Raw genomic sequence first — 18229 nt, forward strand, 5'->3', positions numbered from 1 at the left:
ATTACTGTCAAAAGCCAAAGGGGTAGCTAGGTGAGAAGCATTTATCTACTAAGAGACTCCACTTTGGGGCCAAACTGGGTAAACTGAGGAGATGTGATTTCTTGAGGGTCAGCAGGGCTCAGGACATTGAGTCTTGCAAGACCCCATTCTCTAACCTGGCCAGGGGAGTTTAAGGTTTGAGGTCAGGTACCTACCTAAAGTGTTCTGTCAACAACCAGGGAGACCCAGGGGAGGTTTCATGCATTGCTTCCCTATATCTTGAGGAGTTTGCTCTCTCACTCTCTCTCTCTCTACTCAACTAAAATTCAGTCAATAACTCTTCATAAATAATTTATTGTCATTAGAAATCTAAGTGCTGCAGAAGAAAGACCTAACTGGCCCATGAAGCAGTAAAATTCTCAGACTAGAGCATTTTAGAAAGTTACATTCTTAGCGTTTTAAACTGGGGAAAGACATTCCACTGTAAAGAGGCAAATGACAGGACAAACCCACAAGAGGACTCAGGGAGTTTGGGGCTCTCACTCCCCGTGACTGGAACGTCATGAGCAGAGGGTGGAGTGGGAGGAGTCACTGCGCGAGACAATGCTCTTCCCACCGCTGCATTTAGGAGGCTCACTGGCTGCTCTTTCTGAAGAAATACCGAAATGGGAAGAGAGAGCTGCAGGAAGGAGAGCAGAGTAAGTTGAGACTCCAGAGGTCCACTTCCCTCCTCCCAGGTCCCATTAGGGCTCCATTATTAGCTAGGGCATTTTTGCTCTGAGACCAATGAATGGAAATTCAAGTCTGAAACAGCATTTGAAAGGTACCCAAGTTAGATTATACTCAGGAGGTGGAAACGAAGAACAACTACAATGGGTTGGCTGAGCTCTAGACAGATAAAGGGATTTGCTAACTGTACTCTGCAAAAAGGACTCTGAAGACAGAGCCTAGATTCAGAGGGGAGAATGGAAAAATTTTGGTCACGAAATCATCTGAATAACCCAAGTACAATAAGAATAGCTTCTGTCCAAGCAGCATTTATGGAATCAGGTCCAATACTGGGCACATCGGGGTGGGGTAGGTTGTGTAAAAATGAACAACAGTTCACTCACAGCTAGGGTCCTAATGCTCAATCTCACGCCCATCATTTATCCTGCACAAAATAGAGATGATGCAGGTAATCTGCTTTCTTTTCTATTCTCATTTCCCTGAGAGATTCAGTGGGGCCGGATCTGGAGCTAGACTCCCCTGGGTCTCAGTTTAATGGCAGGAGAGAAGTCTGTCCTACCTTAGAAACCCAAAGAAGCCACTGGTTCCCAGCTCTGTGGGTCCTTCAGGTGGAGGTGGATTGTTTTGCTGCAATGGTGGGATCATCTTCTCTGCTAGGCTGTCCCCCGACTTAAAATCTGCACGGAAAACACTCAGGCAGGGGAAAGGTGTTAGTCCGCAGGCCACTTTCTCGTGAGCAGGAGAAGGCAGGGCACTGAGCCTGAGCCCAGGGCAGCCTCACACCAGGATTATTTGAAGCCAGGTGCATTGTTTGCTCTGACCTTCCCAATTTCATCTCAGCTCAGTAAGATGCTATTCTGACCTTGGAATATTTTCAAAGTCAGGCCCCTGAGATTTTTACACTGCTCAAATCCTAGACACCTCCCACGGCTGGTGTGTCTACACATGGAATGACAACTTATTGAAGAACTCACTTGCTCACATGCCTGCATCTGTGACAACTGCCTCCATACTGAACCCTCACGCTGAATGAAAGATCAGCAAGTTGAAAGGACAACACCTCGACATGCATTCCCAGCCCTTGCCGAGCATCTGCCTTGCCCCTTCAATACTAACACGAACGCCCCAAAGGGAGAAGGAGAGACAGCTTCCCAGAGACTGTTCTCCAGGGTAGAAAAGTGAAACATATCCCTCCCAACTTTTCTGTAAAACTTATCACATAATATGGAAATGTTCTCAAACTGTGGGAGCATCAGTTTCACTATCAGAAGCACAAGAAGGACATGTATTGCCTCCTTCACTCTTTTTGGGAACTGCGGTGGCTTCTATTACTCAAGAGCCTGCCCCCAGACTGGAGGATGCCAACAAGCATCTGCACGGGAGCAAGGCACATGACCCACTGAGCGTGCCCAGCCTCTGAGCTCTGTGCTGCTCTGCTCATCAGAGGACTAAAGAGGACAGGACAATTGTTAGAGGAGGATAAATATGAATTTCCCAGAACCTACCCTGGTCCCGGACTTCAGTGATATCAAATGCTGGGGTCTCCTGCTGGGTTTTTCTTCCTCTGTTCTGATAAAAAGACCAAGAAAAGTCTTAAACTTTACACCTTTATAGCTTGGCAGTCTGAATGCTATTTGCTGGTAAGGTGATTTCACATCAGCGCTGGGGCCTGGCTTCTGACTGCCCAAGCAGGTTCTATTTTTCCTTCTATAGGACTGTCCTTTTCCCATATCAGCTTCCCAAGCACTGTCTCTCTCAAATCATAATGTTTAAGAGCTGAGAACAAACCAAGCTGGGTTTACCTTATCATTCCATGTTTCTGAGTGCCAACTATTGCCAAGGACAGAATACTGTGGCTTCAGAAATCAGGAAGACCTTCACTTTACCTTGAAGAAAAGTATAATCTATGTGGTAAAAATGACACATGAACTAAGTATTATAAGTCAGTGTGATGAGCTCTATATAGCTCATCAGTCTATACAGAGTGCCGTGGCTGCTGAGGAGGACACGAATAGTGTGAAGTGGTTAGTAAAGGCAGACTCCACAGGGAAAGCGTTATTTAAATGGGGCCTCGATGGATGGCATCAATGGGTCAGAGAGAGAAGGCCATTCTCAGAGAGAAAGGGACGTGACATACAAGGGCACATTGCCATTAACATGTAAATACGATCAGCATGGCTAGAGCCAGGGCAGCAGAAACATGACTGTGGCATAAGCAGCCAGCGCACTACAACGCAATCTTACTATTTCTCCCTGTCTACTGCTCTACAGACCTTCCTTTGTGCTTTGAAGGGGACACCCTACAACCTGGTTCCAAGCCTATAATATTCTAGGAGACACCGTGATAGTCAGAAACATGGTTTATATATTTCCTCTGAGAATCTCTGCCAACTGGCCACTTCCCTCACCCAGGCAGAACCTGAGGGCTTGACTACCCAGCAGTGCTGGGGAGTTCCTTGAGCCATTTTGCTGGTGAAGAGTTCTTTTTTTGCTGCACCATGCGGCATGCGGGATCTTAGTTTCCCAATCAGGGATTGAACCTGTGCGTGCTACAGTGGAAGTGCAGTGTCTCAACCACTCAACTGCCAAGGAAGTCCTGCTGGTGAAGAATTCTATAGCAAAGTTGTATCTAGGAGGCAGAGGCACAGCAATCCCAGGAAAGTTAGGGCAGATCCCCCATCCTAAGTATAAGCTGATATTTCTGATAAGCTTTTCCACAAACCCCTCAAATCCCAGACCACACAGGCAGCCACCTAAGTCATACTCCTCCAAAAGTGAAAGGGAACTCTGGGGAGGAAGGAGACTCTCTCTTACCTCTTCCAGACAGCGGGGAGATGGAATTTAGAGCCCCCGGATCTGATTTCTAGCTTGAGGGAACGATTTTCACAAATGTACTATGGTAAAGTATGGAAACTATGGTTTGGGGTTTAAATCCTGCTGCATTGGCGCTAATGTAAGCATCTACTAAGGTTGGTAGTGGGGACCAGAAGGGCCAAGGCCCTGGGGCAGAGGTATAGCCTACCTCTGAACCAGGGGAGATTTCCCTCATAAGACAGCCTTTGTGTGCTCCTAAAATCTTGATAGAGGTTTCCTCAGGCAAATATAAGACAGGAAAACCATTATAGCCTGAACTAAGACGGAGGGTGCCATCTAGGACATCCCACAACACGTAATGCCCTGAAAACCTGATGCAAGGTTGTCCCCTGTATGTTTAGAGTCAGATCTGCTTAGAAGTGTAGTTCAAGCAGAGGTGGGAAAAAAAAGCTACGTGCACAGCAGTCTGTTTCACTTCTGGTCCATTCATCTGCTCTCTCCCATTTTTTATCCTTTTAAAGTCCGGATCTCTAGATCTTGGAGCTGAAGTAACAAAGGGAATGAGTCTGCCCTTCCTTCCCATTCTCCTCAAAACACCGCTTATGAAACAGAGACCTTATTCAGGGATATGCTGTTCTCTTCTATGCTTTCCCCACACAGCCTCCCTATGTGCACAGATGTGCCCAATCCACACTGACTGTGTTTCTACACCTTAACTTCCTCCAAAGGGGAGAGAAAATATTAGGCATTGGACCATAGAAGCAAATTCAATTCTTCCAGCTCAAGTGACTTACACTAAGAGTCACTGTGATCACTTTAATTTAGGAGAAGTCTGCTCTCTGGGAACGGGGTCTACAATGGAGACCATCTGGGCTTTGAGTCAAAATCAATAAACATGTTCCTTTTTTTTTTTTTGCTCAGAGTTTTTTCTAAACCCAGTATCAGGTTGAAAAGGTAATTATGTTGAGTAAGAAACTGTGGGTTCTTGAGGGAGATGATGTGTCAAACTAAGAATAGGAAGGTACAGAGGGTAGAGAGTGAGGGAAATGTTCCTTTCATAGTAATTATCTTGTCTGTGTAAAGTGTCTTTGTTCTCCAGAGCTTCATGTACTCTTGTTGTACTTTGTAATTTCTTATTCCCTCTCTAAAGGATGAGAGTACAGAGGAGGGAAACCATCTGCCTAAAATAACTCCATGGGCCAGTTGGCCATGGGCACAACAGGGGTCTGTACCCTGTCCCCGTCCGCAGAGGCAGAGGTCTGCATCTTTAAGAGTTTACTCCAACTAAATGATAAGCTCCTGGGGAAAAAACTAGGTTTTATATGTTTGGGTGCACTCTAGCACTAAACACAATACCTTGTAAACAGGAGACAGAATTGTTTAGAAATGAAAATCACTTCACTTTTCTACTTTAAAATGTTTTAGGGAATTCCTGTCACCTCGAAGGTGGCTTTAAGGCCTTTTAGGATCCAGCCCATGCTGACCTCTCATAACATTTCTCAACGCTGTACTTTAAGCGCCAGGTGCATTGGCTTCCAGTCACCGAAAGCACTGTACTCTTTCCTCTCAGCCTTAGCTCTCTGAGCTACTCTGGGAACTCTCTCTCACATCCACTTGGTCTGAATGAGGTTCTCCTTTGTGGTCTCTCTGTACCCTGTGCTTCCTTTATTCCTGCACACAGCACATTTATCTGTAACGTCTGCCCAGCTTTACACTTTATCGGCATTTTTAAGGGGAGAGTGTGTGTGATAGCTCTAGTGCTTGGCACGTAGCAGACACTCAGTAAATGTCTGTGGGCTGAATGTGTATGTAAATGTTTGTTCAATAACTGATCATGTTATGGATCCTGGGAAGGTGAGGGAGGTGAGCTGGGAGTGTTTGGATACTTAAGGTCAGAGCTGCTGTGGAGCGATGGCAGAGAAGTAAGAAAAGTCACAACTAACAGCTACTTCAGGAAAAAGGGCACTATTTTACAGACTACTATGGAAAAGAAGCCTTGAAATGGAGGAGTAGCAGATGTATGAACATCTAAATGGAGAAGAGACATCACAAAATGAAATCAAATATTGCGGCTGGCCCACCACTGCTCTAAATGAAGTTTCCTCTTACAGGTATCCTGTGCTGATACATACCTATTTTGTCTGTAAAAACTAGATGTTCCCAAACTCAGACTCTAGCGCAGATGAAGGCAAAAAGGTTTCTAAAAAAAAATTTTAAACTGGATCCCACCTCAATTCAACAGACCTATTTTCTTTTTCGACTGCAGAGTATAAGAAAGCAGCTTTTTAAGCTGAGAGAAGACCTTTTAACAAAAGGATTCATCGATGTGTGTATTATGCAGCTACATTTAGGACAGGTTGTGGCAAGGGTGGAATGGTTGAAAGTTGTTCTGCAGATGGTGAAACCTGAGAATGAGTCCAGTGAATTCAGTCTGTACTTAGGATCAAGATGTGCTGGTAACAGAGGAATCCTGACTTGCAATGGAGCAGAAATAGCCAAGAGCCTCCAAGTCTCTATTTTGGTGCTTACCCTCCTGGTTTCCACAGGGGGCTTCTTGTTGCTGAGCCCTTGGCTGGAAGTCCCCATCTTGGCCCTGAGGTGGGAGAAAAAAGCCCAGGAAATGTCACTGGCAGCAGCAATATCACCACATTCAAGCAAATGTGGCCCAAATGAATATTTCAGCAGGTTGGCTATTTTTATGCCACTCCTGGCCTGCAGAATAAATTGTGTGGCCAAATTCTCTTTGGGTGCTGCTTGAATTCACAGTAGAATCACAATTTGAGACATTTTGGGATCTAGGGGTTGAGAAAGGGAAAATGTGATTGACAGCATCTATCAGATTTTGAAATACCTGACTGTGCATCAAAACACAGAAAAAGGGAAGATGTGAGGCCTCACCTCCATGGATAATTCGGTCAAATGGAACTGAGCAAAGCTTCACACTCCAAGTACCCTCACATCCCACCTGGCCGGGAAAGGAATTTCCTAACCCTTCACCAACGTGTGCATTTGGAGGGTGTAGAGGTCTGCTCCCTCGTGGTCTACCCTCACTGCTCCTGTATGTCTTGGGGCCCACACAGTACCAGGAAAAGAATAAGCTGCTTTCTGTGAACTTTGGCTGAAAGCACTGGGGAGCAAACCACACCTTGGATTATTCCAACATCCCTCTGTGGGTGCTAATATGAACAACTGAATTGTCTTACTGACTCATTCTGTCCTGGGCAGAGAATCAAAAGAAGAAACTAAGTAGCCTCTACAGCAGTGACTTCAACATGTAAAGGGCTGAGCTCAGCACTCCGGTAATCTGCAGCACCTCCCCCAGCAATTGATGCGTGTCCTTTTGCAGACATTTATGTTTCAGCCTGTGCAACCTCTAAGGTAGAGGTCCAAAGTTTACTGCTCACTGGGTAAAATAAGATATGTTTTGTTCATCCTCACTCTTTTGAGGATTTCTCCATGTTCTTATTTAATATTCTGGGACTTCATATGTTGTACCTTCTGACTGTGTTTTCTGATACTATGATCATAGAAAGTACTCACTGAATATTTGTTGGATTCAGTTGCATAGATCTGTTTATATTTCCTCTCAGTCTTTATCTTTTTTTTTTTTCTGGCCATGCTATGTGGCTTGTGGGATCTTTCTTCCCAGACAAGGGATCAAACCCATGCCCCCTTCAGTGGAAGCACAGAGCCTTAACCACTGGACTGCCAGGGAAGTCCCTCAGTCTTCACCTGGATAAACAGAAGAATTCTACTTTGCTGAGGAAGGGACTGTGTTCAGATTACAGTGCAAATGTCAACTTGCTTCTTTCCCTTAGTCTACCCACTAGAATAGGCAGGTATGAATGAAGCCCTAAGACAGAGAGTGACTCGCCCAAGGACAAGATCGACCAGAAGCAACAGCTGGCAAAGCCTAACTAGCATGCAGGATTTAGCCCCTCTCCCAACACTACTCACCTGTCCAGCCCTGGCCTGGTTGGGGAGCTGGGGGAGCTGGGCACTTCTGCGCATTTTTGTTTCCTCATCATGGCTCTTGCTGCTTTCCTCTCTGCCAGGACCTTTAGAGAGGAACCACACTCCTGTGACTCTTCCTTTTCCAGAGCTGCTTACATGAGGGCACAGTGAAGAACGCCCCCCCCCCCCCCATCTTTAAATTGTCAAAGGCAACTGTTAACACCAGCTTTGCTAGTAAGGATAGATAGTCTCAAAAATCTAGCCAAGAGGAAAAAGAATGTCTCACATACACAATTCTGATAGGACTTGGGCAACGACCAAGGGGCAAAAAAGAAGAGACAAGAGCAGGACTTTTGGGACAACAGGAGGCAATAAGGGCAATTTTCACTTCTTACAGAAAAGGCAAACTTACCAATCCATGAGGACTGTTTACTAGTTTTCCTGCAACAGGAAATTTGAATGTCATAATGGATCAAGACTGTTTCTGGTCATCATAGACTTCTTAGAACTGGTCCCAGACAAAACTTTGGTGTCTGCCCTTTTCCCTTCCTCCTGGTACCACTTTTCCTAGAAATATTGTGTCTTCAAACTTTCTTCCTCCCTTATTTTAAAACTGTTGCCATCTACAAGCTAAATATAGTTTGATTCATACTATATTCTAACTATATGTCACTTAAAAGGGGATGATCCCTATTATGAAAGAAAAAAAGTGGAACTTTCGGCAGCAGTGACAAATGAACTGAGATAAGGCCTTTGTACCTTTTTTCAAATCAAACTGACAGGTGTCTCCTTATCCCTCTATTTGTAAAAGTAGCGATGGCCCCCAGAGATTAAAAATTGGGAGATATCTTTAAGATATGACTAAGGTGAAAGTCATTAAAAATTCTAAAATGGAAGGAATTATTTGGTACCTTTCATTAAGTGATTACTCTAAGTCACATTGTACTTTCCATCTTCCAGTATTTATACATTTAATCTTTTTAAACAATTCAATGAGATAGATACTATTATTATTTTTCACCATTTCACAAAGGAGGCATAGAAAGATTGAGTAATTTATCTAAGGTCACACAGCTATTAAGTGGCAAAGCCACCAAGATTGGAACCAGGCAGTCTAGTTAGGAGCATATGCTCCTGATTTCTGCACTGCCAGTGTTGGGGCCCAATCTGGCTGACTATTTCACTACATTCAGCTTTCAGTGCTAATCCATGGATGTCCAACCTTCCCCTTTCTCTTCTCCACCACCCAAACTTCTATCATTCTACTTACCAGGTGACAAGTTTTCACGAAACCATTTCATCTCCACGTACAGAGTGAAAACAAATGGATAAGGGACCAAGACAGTTTCTCTGTGTTTGAATTTCAGGTGGGACACTCTCTCCCATTTGCTTTTATCTGGGAAATGTGCTAAGGAGTGAGGAAAGAAGCCAGTACGAATCCCTGGGTAGTATTTTAGGGGAAAGACACCCTCTGCTCTTCCTGACCTACCCTCCAAACTGCCTATGGGTTTGCTGCTTCCATTTGAATCTACAATGTAAACTGTTGTTCATTTCCACCCAGGAAAGAAAGGATACAGGGAAATACAATGAAGTGTTCTGTAGTGAATGGCTGCAGGTTATCCAGGTTGCCCAAGACCGCACGAATAGAATCCTGAAAAAAAATTTTTTTGAAATGACTTTAAATACTGTCTAATCTCAGCCAATCTATCAATTTATCCTTGTCACTGCTCTTCACGTATCCTATACTCTTTTAAAGTCAAACTACTTGCTGTTCACTGAATATGCCTTCTGCTCCTCCATTTCTATGCTCTTGCCTGAAATACCCTTTTAACTCATCAGCATACGACCAAATTCAACGTATCCTTTTGTGGTACAGTTCAAAGCCATCTCCTCCACAAGGTTTTCCCTGATTTCCCAAGTTGTATTAACTGTTAGTCTCAAATTTCACAGTAGTTAGCCTTGCGCCTTGACTATATTCCATGTACTTTTTTTTTCTTTTCTTTTCTTTTTTTTTTTTGGTCATGCCCTGTGGTTTGCAGGATCTTAGTTCCCTGACCAAGGACTGAATCCTGGTCCCAGCAGTGAAAGCACCGAGTCCTAACCACTAGACTGCCAGGGAATTTCCTCTATGTACAGATTTTTATTTTCCTTACTGAGAAATCTTCTTGAAGTAGAATATATACCTGACTTATCTTAGCACCCCTGCTATGGTGTTTACCACAGTGGATGAAGCATAACTCCTCAACAAGTATATACTGGATTAATGAATAATACTGGTATTTATTTATATGTGCTTATTTTGCTTTTGCTTAAGTCAAACTTTTTCTTCTACTCTCTAAATCTTAACTGATTAGTCTCTAATTAACCTATACTTATTAGTATACACTAATTAAACAATTGGTATCATAAAAAGACTTCTGAATTTCCATGGGGAAAAAAATCTGAATGTGTCTCAGTTTTGTCATTTCATCTCTGCAAGCCTCATTTTCTTTATATTTGGGCTCAGAGAAAACAGAAACTGTGTCATGCTTATTTTGTATGGTCTCTATTAGCATAGTATCCAGCTTATAATTTTAATAGCAAGTATTTATTAAGTAATCACTATAGCAAGTATTACTGTTTTGTACATATTAAAACTCGTAAGAACACTATAAGATAAACACTTCTATTATCCTGATTTTACCAATGAGGAAACCAAAACAAAGAGAGGCAAAATGGAAGGTTACACAGGTAGTAATGATGGAGTTAAGATATGAACCCAGGCAGTGGGGCTCCAGAGCTTACACTCCTAACCATTAGACTAAACTGCCTATCAATAAATGTTTTCTAAGTGAATGAAAAAGGATGATAACATTTGCCTCAAAACTAAAGAGAGTAAGAAGAAGAACATATAAAAAGCATTTCAAGGGCTTCCCTGGTGGCGCAGTGGATAAGAATCCACCTGCCAATGCAGGGGACAAGGGTTCCATCCCTGGGCTCGGAAGATCCCACATGCCGAGGAGCAACTAAGCCTGAGCGCCACAACTACTGAAGCCTGAGTGCCTAGAGCCCATGCTCTGCAACAAGAAAAGCCACTGCAATGAGAAACCCTCGCACCACAACGAAGAGTAGCCTCCGCTTGCCACAACTAGAGAAAGTCTGTGAGCAGTAACAAAGACTCGATGCAGCCAAATAAATAAATAAATAAATAATAAAATAAATCTTAAAAAAAAAAAGCATTTCAAAAACTTTTAATATGATTATAAATGTGTGTAAGTGCTCTCTAGCTACCATTAGTTGAACTACTATTTGGCAGGCATTGCATATGTCTATTTCTAATCCTCACCACAATCTTGAAAACTGATATTATCTATCAATCTCACTGACAGGTAAGGAAACAGACTCAGAGAAGGCAGACAAACTTTCCAAAGTCACACTGTGAAGGCAGAACTAGAGTTCAAATTCACGTTTCACTGGCTCTAAAGTCTATGCTCTCTCTACTTTACTATACTTGAGCTTTACCAAGCCTTGAGCTTTTCTCTGCCCATATTTAGTGAAGCAAAGTGAAATAAATTCTGCTCTACTCATCATTTAAATAAGCAGAAAACTGTCCTATATTACAGTAATTGTTATTTATAATGATGCCTCTGAGGTTCTCAAAGATCCTAATTTATCTTTCAACACACAGCTAAAGAGCCATAGGTACCTTTAAGACTTTGACTCAAATTTTTGGTTTCCAGAGTTTTGTGTCTGTGTATGTAATTACATTCAAATTCTTTGAAATGTGGCAGCATATGTCCTCATAAATCACAACAGTCACAGATCACTCAGTTGTGAAGTTAGAAGAGAATATACTAGTCTAAAACTCTCATTTTACGCATGAAGCAACTAAGACCCAGAGAGATAAGTGATTTGCCAAGGCTCACACAGCTAATTAGTGGCTCAGCCAGGACTGGAATCCAGGGCCAGCCCTGAGAACCTTTAACTCCCAGTCCAATGCTTTTACCAATTTACAAACTTGTCCACCTTCTTTGTCTCCTTGTGGGAGAATCTAAAGCTAGAGGAGCTGGGTAGGAAAGGAATGAAAATGTGGGAATAAAGCAATTGCAAATGTTTCCAATTAAAATGAAGACACACCAGCCTTGTCTGTGTATTTACTGTTGAGTTTCCTGAACGTCAAGTACCGGGCAGTGGTTGGGATGGTGAGGTTTCCCAGAGCCCTGGAAGGCTCAGTCCTCCGGAAGCTTTCTCTATGCCAGCTGCCGCAAAAGAGAGCTGCCCATGGCTGGGAACTCTAGTGGAAACAAAATAACCCTTAGCTTCAAAGGTGCTGACACTTCAACTAGGAGAATTGAGAAAGCGTATAGGCTTTAATTTCCCTGGAAAAACAGTAAAGTTTCTTTGCAGAGGAAATGTGGCAGGGAGAAGCCAAGTAATCAAGTGCAGGTTTTGACTCAGTTTGCAGGAAATAACTAAAATCTGAATATGGACGCATCCTCAACTTAAAGAATAACGTTCCCAGAAGTTGTCTGCTTCTTTCCCTACCTCCAGCTCCTGGATGATGACTTCTTTTTTTTCTACCTCTTCCCCTCTAGAAGATAAACAGACGAGACAAGTAAGCCAAAAAGGAAAGCTCTGGAGACAACAGACTCTAGTAGAGCAAAAAATGACACTTTCACTGAGCTAAGGAAACATAACTAAATAACAATTGTGTGCACTCACCCAGTGCTCGAGGGAAGAAGTGACCACCTAGGTGGTGTGGTCTGAGAATTGGTACAAGGCTGTACCAAAATATCTTCTCCATTAACCTGCCAAGACCTGAAATTTCCACTGTTAAAGTTAATAATTTGTTAGACCAGTTGTACAAGTGTCGGCTGTAGAGCTCTAGGGGTCCTCGAGACCCTTTCAAGGAGTCTCCAAGGGCAAAACTGGTTTCATAACACCAAGATGTTATTTGTCTTTTTCACTGTGTTAACATTTGTAATCAGTGCAAAATCAATGGTGGGCAAAATTGCTGGTGCCTTAGCACAAATCTAGCCAGTTGCACTAAACTGTACTAGCAGTTGTAGTCATCTTTATCACCACACAGGAAAAAAAATTCCAGTTTCATTTAATATCCCAGAGGAAGCAGTAAAAAATTAATAATTCTATAAATCTCAACTCTTGAATATGTCTTTTTAATATATTATGTGATAAAACAGGAAGTATGCATAAAGAATTTCTGCTGCATACCAAAAGATGATGGTTGTCTCGAGAAGAAGCACCTGTGCGATGGTTTAAGCTGCAAACTGAACCACTTGCTTTTTCATGACATTTTACTTGAATGATCAGCTAACAGATAAACTGTGATTGTTAGACTTGGGAACGTTACAGACATTTTTCTCACAAGCGAACAGTGAGCTTGTCAATTTAAGGAAAACAACTGACAGTGTTTGTTGTCAAGGATGAATTTTGGGACTTGAAGCACAATTTTGATTTTTGGAAAACCTCTATCCACCACTGTGGGGTTGACAGCTTCCAAATACTTAGACTTTTTTCTGGTAAGATTGGTAGTGATATTAGCAAATAAGATTTTTTGATATTGTACAATGAAAAGTGTTGACATTTGAATAATCGGCATAAGTCAGTGAACCAAGATTTTCCAAATGACCAATGAAACACTTCAGGTTACAAAATTATTCTAGGTAAAAGACCGTCATTCAAAGAACAAGACAGACCAATAGATTTTAATGTTGCAGAGTTCAGAAAGTTCAGTGACATAATTTCAGATTCCACACTGCAACTAACCTTTAAAAAACTACTATGTTTAACAAAATGAAACAGGGCATTCCCTGGTGGTCTAGTGGTTAGAACTCTGCGTTTTCACTACTGTGACCCAGGTTCAATCGTTGGTTGGGGAACTGAGATCCCGCAAGCCTCTCAGAGCGGCCAAAATAATATAAAATAAATAAATAATTAAAAATAATAATGAAAATTAAAATTAAATAAAAGAAACAAAACTACCATTCGTCAAGTTTTGATGTAGAGTCAAAGAAGAGAATCCACAATGATCTGAGAAGGCTATTAATATATTCCTACCTTTCCCAATTAAAAATATATGTAAGGCTGGATTTTTTCACATAATTCAACCAAAAGAAAAAATTTCACAACAGATTAAATGTAGAAGCAAATATGATAATCTAGCAGTTTTTAACTAAGCCAGACATTTATGAGATTTGCAGAAATTTAAAGTGATGCCAACCCTCTCATTAATTTTTTGCCTTGGAAAATATAGTTATTTTTAGTAAAAATGTATTAAAACAATAGGTATATTATTATTTTTAAATTAATGCATTTAAACATTGTGGTAAAATATGTATAACCTAAATTTTTCCTTTTTAAATATTTTTAAGTACACAGTTCAGTGGTATTAATTACATTCACAACCATGTGTGCAACTATCACCACTATCTATCCCTTTTTTTGCTTTTAGCAGCAACCTCTATTTTTTATTTTTTTAATATTTATTTATTTTTGGCTGCGTTGGGTCTTTTGCTGCATGCAGGCTTACTCTAGTTGCAGCAAGCAGGGGTTACTCTTCCTTTTGGTGTGTGGGCTTCTCACTGCAGTGGTTTCTCTTGTTGCAGAGCATGGGCTCTAGGCACTCGGGCTTCAGTAGTTGTGGCTTGAGGGCTCTAGAGCATAGGCTCAGTAGCTGTGGCACAGGGGCTGTTGCTCCATGGCTTGTGGGATCTCCCCGGCCCAGGGATTGAACCCGTGTCCCCTGCATTGGCAGGCGGATTCTTAACCACTGTGCTACCAGAGAAGTCCCGACCACTATCTATTTCTAAAGCTTATTTCCACAAATAGAAATATGGTACTCATTAAGCAATAACTCATTCTCCCCTCCACCCAGCCTGTCTCTATGAATTTTCCTATTTTAATATTTCATATAAGCAGAATCATATATTTGTCCTGCTGTGACTGGCATATACCTAGGAATGAAATTGCTGGGTCATATGGTAATTCTAAGTTTAACTTTTTGAGGAACTGCTGAACTGTTTTCCATAGTGGCTGCACCATTCTATATTCCCACCAGCAGTATATGAGAGTTCCAATTTCTCCACATCCTTGCCAACAACTGTTATTTTCTGCCTTTTAAATTATAGCTATCCTAGTAGGTGTGAAGTGGTATATCATTGCGGTTTTGATCTGCATTTCCCTAGTGACTAATGTTTCATGTGCTTACTGGCCATTTGTACATCTTCTTTAGAGAAATGTCTGTTCAAGTCTTTTGTCCATTTTCAATTGGACTGCTTATCTTTTTGTTGTTGAATTGTAGTTTCTTATATGTTCTGGATATTAAGCTCCCATCAGATATATGATTTACAAATATTTTCTCCCATCTGTGGTCTTCCTTTTCACTCTGTTGGCAGTGTTCTTAGATACACAATTTTATAAAATTAACTAAGTCCAATTTATCTAATTTCTTTTGTGGCCTGTGCATTTGGTGTTATATTGAAGAAATCACTGCCAAATCCAAAGTCATGAAGATTTGCCCCTATGCTTTCTTCTAAGAGTTTTAGTTTTAGCTCTTACCTTTAGGTCTTTGATTCATTTTTAGTTAATTATTATATATTGTGTAGGATAAGGGTCTAACTTTATTATTCTGCATGTGGATATCCAGTTCTCCCAGAACCATTTGTTAAAGAGACTGTTCTTTCCCATTAAATGGTCTTGGCATTCTAGTCAAACATCAATTGACCACAGATGTGAGGGTTTATTTCTGGGCTCTCAAGTCTATACTATTAGTCTATATGTCTGTTCTTATGCCAGTACCACACTTTTTGATTACTTGTAGCTTTGTAGTAAGTTTTTAAATTGGGAAGTATGAGTACTCCAACTCTGTTCTTTTTCAAGATTGTTTTGGCTATTTGGGGTCCCTTGAAATTCCATGTGAATTTTAGGATGGGTTTGTACATTTGTGCAAAAAATGCCATGGGGATTTTGCTAGGGATTACATTGAACCTGCTGATTGCTTTCAGTACTGTTTTCATCTTAACTATATTTATTTATTTATTTAATTTATTTATTTTTGGCTTCACCACAAGGCATGCAGGATCTTAGTTCTCTGACCAGGGTTTGAACCCATGCCCCCTGGCAGTGGAAGCTCAGAATCCCAACCACTGGACTGCCACGGAATTCCCATCTTAACAATATTAAGTCTTCCAATCCACGAACACAGACGTCTTTCTAATTAATTTATTTATTTTTTGGCCTCGCTGTGCAGCTTGTGGGATCTTAGTTCCCCAACCAGGGATTAAACCCGGCCCCAGCAGTGGAAGTGCTGAGTCCTATCCACTGGACCACCAGGGAGTTCCCACAGATATCTTTCTATTCAGGTCTCCTTTAATTTTGTCTCAGAAATATTGTTTTTGCAGTCTTAAGTGCACCTCATTGGTTAAATTTATTGCCAAGTATTTTTTCTTTTTGATATTATTGTAAAACAATTGTTTTCGTAATTTTCTTTTCAGAGTGTTTGTTGATAGTGTATGCAAATCAACTGATGTTGATTTAGTATCCTATAACTTTGCTGAATTCATTGATAAGGTTTAACAGTTTTGTGCTGGTTTGTGTGGATTCTTTAGGTTTTTCCACATATAAGATCATGTTGGGAACTCCCTGGTGGTCCAGTGGTTGGGACTCTGTGCTTTCACTGCTGAGGGCATGGGTTCAATCCCTAGTCAGGGAACTAAGATCCCGCAAGCCACACAGCACAGCCAAAAGAGGAAAAAAAAAAAAAGAAAGAAAGAAAGAAAGAAAAAAGATCATGTCATCTGCAAACAGAGAAGTTTCACTTCTTCCTTTCCAATTTGTATGCATTTTATTTCTTTTTCTTGCCTACTTGCTCTGGCTAGAACTCCAGTACTATGTTGAATAGAAGTGATGAAAGTGAGCATCCTTATCTTGTTCCTGACCTTAAGGGAAAAGTTTTAAGTTTTTCACCACTGAGTATGATGTTAGCTGTGGGTGTTTCATATATGGCCTTTATGTTGAGGAATTTCCTTTCTATTCCTAGTTTGAGTATTTTTATCATGAAAGGGTGCTGGATTTGGTCAAATGCCTTTCTGTGTCAATTGAGACGATCATGTGGTTTTTTTCTCTTCTTTCTAGTAATGTGGTGTATTATGTTGATTGATTTTTGTATGCTGAACTATCCTTGCATTCCTGGGGTAAGTCCTGGGAATATAAACAATGCCAATCTTCTCATTAATTTTTTAAAAATATAGTTATTTTAATAAAATCTTATATTAATAAGCAATTATTTTAATTTTCTGTTTCAATTTTATAGGATAAATATTGACAGGAATAACCCACTTAATCAAAAACTCTTTGGGAGCCTCAATTTTAAGAGTGCAAAGAGGTCCTGGGACAAAAAAAAATTTGAGAACCACTGCCCAAAGATATGCCATTGCTAATTTAAAAACTTATATGAATAATAAATATATAGAACATAACACACCTGGGAAAGAGTCCTACAAGGTGCTGCTTCAGCCCATCTCCTGGACTGGGTGAAGGCAGAGAATAAATGACCTGTGGGAATGTACTAACCTGTGTTTGCAAAGTCTACCCTCTTAGTTTTAAAATTACCTGATGCTGTTGCCGTATCTAATTTTGAATTTATACACATAGGGTCCCACATGAAGAAACCTTGTCTCTGGAAATGGGTAGGTGAAAGGTTTTAAACTCATTGCTTCCAAACAATAACCTAGATAAAATAGAAATATGAGAGAATTATTAAAAAGCTAAATATGGTTCCTTATGTACAGAAAAGAGAACCTGCTCAATCTGTAGCATCTCTTCATCAGTATAATGTCCAGTTCTCAGTATCACTGCCTATGTCCCAGGCTCACTTCTGATATTAATTTCCTGGACCATTTCCCCACCTGCACGGGGAGGATACATGATATTCCGGGACAATCTCTATAATATACTTAAAGTCAAAAGAACTGAGTTGAAGTTTTGCTGTTTACCTTATGACCTTGTGCAAATTACTCCTCTTCCATGAGACTAATGACACTAACATCTGATGACTAAAAGGGTTTTTGTTAGGATTAAATCTATCTTCCAAATATCTCTTGAATCTATTCTTGTTCCTTGTCCCCACTTTCCCTGGAACCTAGGTCAATGTGAAGAGTGCTGAAATCAAATAATGAAACAGTTCAAAGGATGTACCAATAAGAGGCACAATTGGAAACACCTCTGCTATTAATTTCAGATGAAGTTTAGGAATTAGCATACCTCCCTGCTACAGCCAATGCAGTAAATAAGGATGTATACTAATGTTTTCCAGTGTTGCCAAGGAATGCCTTACCTTCCCTACCTCTCAACTTCTTCACCACTTAAGAGAGTGCCCTGTGCCCATTACTCTCCTAGCACTTACTAGTTTTACTTTTCCTAGTCCAGAATCTCTGCTCGCTTAAGGTCCTCTCTGCGGGCAACTCAGGAGAAGGAAGAAATGGAAAAAGAAGTATAGCATGTCTCTTCTACTCCAAGAGAGCATTTTGATATGCACTCAAAAGTAATCAAGCACACTGCGATTGTCTAAGTCACTAGGACTTTTCTACGCCTCTTTTTATTTGTGAAGTAGAGATAATAAACTCTGTACTTTCTGCTCACTTCATATGGAAATTTAAATAAATAATGAAAGTAAAAGATCCAGAGTTTCTAGGTTCAAATCTACCTATATACAATACAAAGCATTGATTTCAGAGGCAGCTGAGATGGGGTAGAC

The 18229-nt window shown here is 40.9% G+C and overlaps 1 protein-coding gene across 1 annotated transcript; it reads right to left on the reverse strand.

Annotated features, from left to right (window-relative positions):
• Positions 1-384: 384 nt before the first annotated feature.
• On the reverse strand, positions 385-17186 carry MAJIN (membrane anchored junction protein). Its single transcript, XM_057729852.1, has 10 exons — positions 17086-17186; positions 12001-12046; positions 9052-9127; positions 8747-8884; positions 7889-7917; positions 7480-7580; positions 6052-6115; positions 2214-2277; positions 1268-1385; positions 385-658 (listed from the first exon to the last, which is right to left on the reverse strand). Exons 1-10 carry the CDS (start codon positions 17184-17186, stop codon positions 613-615), a joined length of 783 nt encoding a protein of 260 aa, XP_057585835.1. The 3' UTR covers positions 385-612.
• Between the last annotated feature and the right edge of the window lie 1043 nt (positions 17187-18229).

The sequence above is a fragment of the Hippopotamus amphibius genome, chromosome 3 (genome assembly GCF_030028045.1).
Source record: "Hippopotamus amphibius kiboko isolate mHipAmp2 chromosome 3, mHipAmp2.hap2, whole genome shotgun sequence".
Lineage (NCBI taxonomy): Eukaryota > Metazoa > Chordata > Mammalia > Artiodactyla > Hippopotamidae > Hippopotamus > Hippopotamus amphibius.

Bases quoted from the DNA above. Each gene is read 5' to 3' on its own strand.
- MAJIN (XM_057729852.1), bottom strand. From the start codon at position 17,186: ATGAGTTTAAAACCTTTCACCTACCCATTTCCAGAGACAAGGTTTCTT. The intron at 8,885-9,051 runs GTATCCTTTCTT...CTCACTCCTTAG, and splicing joins ACACTTCATTGTATTTCCCT to CACATTTCCCAGATAAAAGC. The intron at 1,386-2,213 runs GTAGGTTCTGGG...TTTTCCGTGCAG, and splicing joins CACTGAAGTCCGGGACCAGG to ATTTTAAGTCGGGGGACAGC.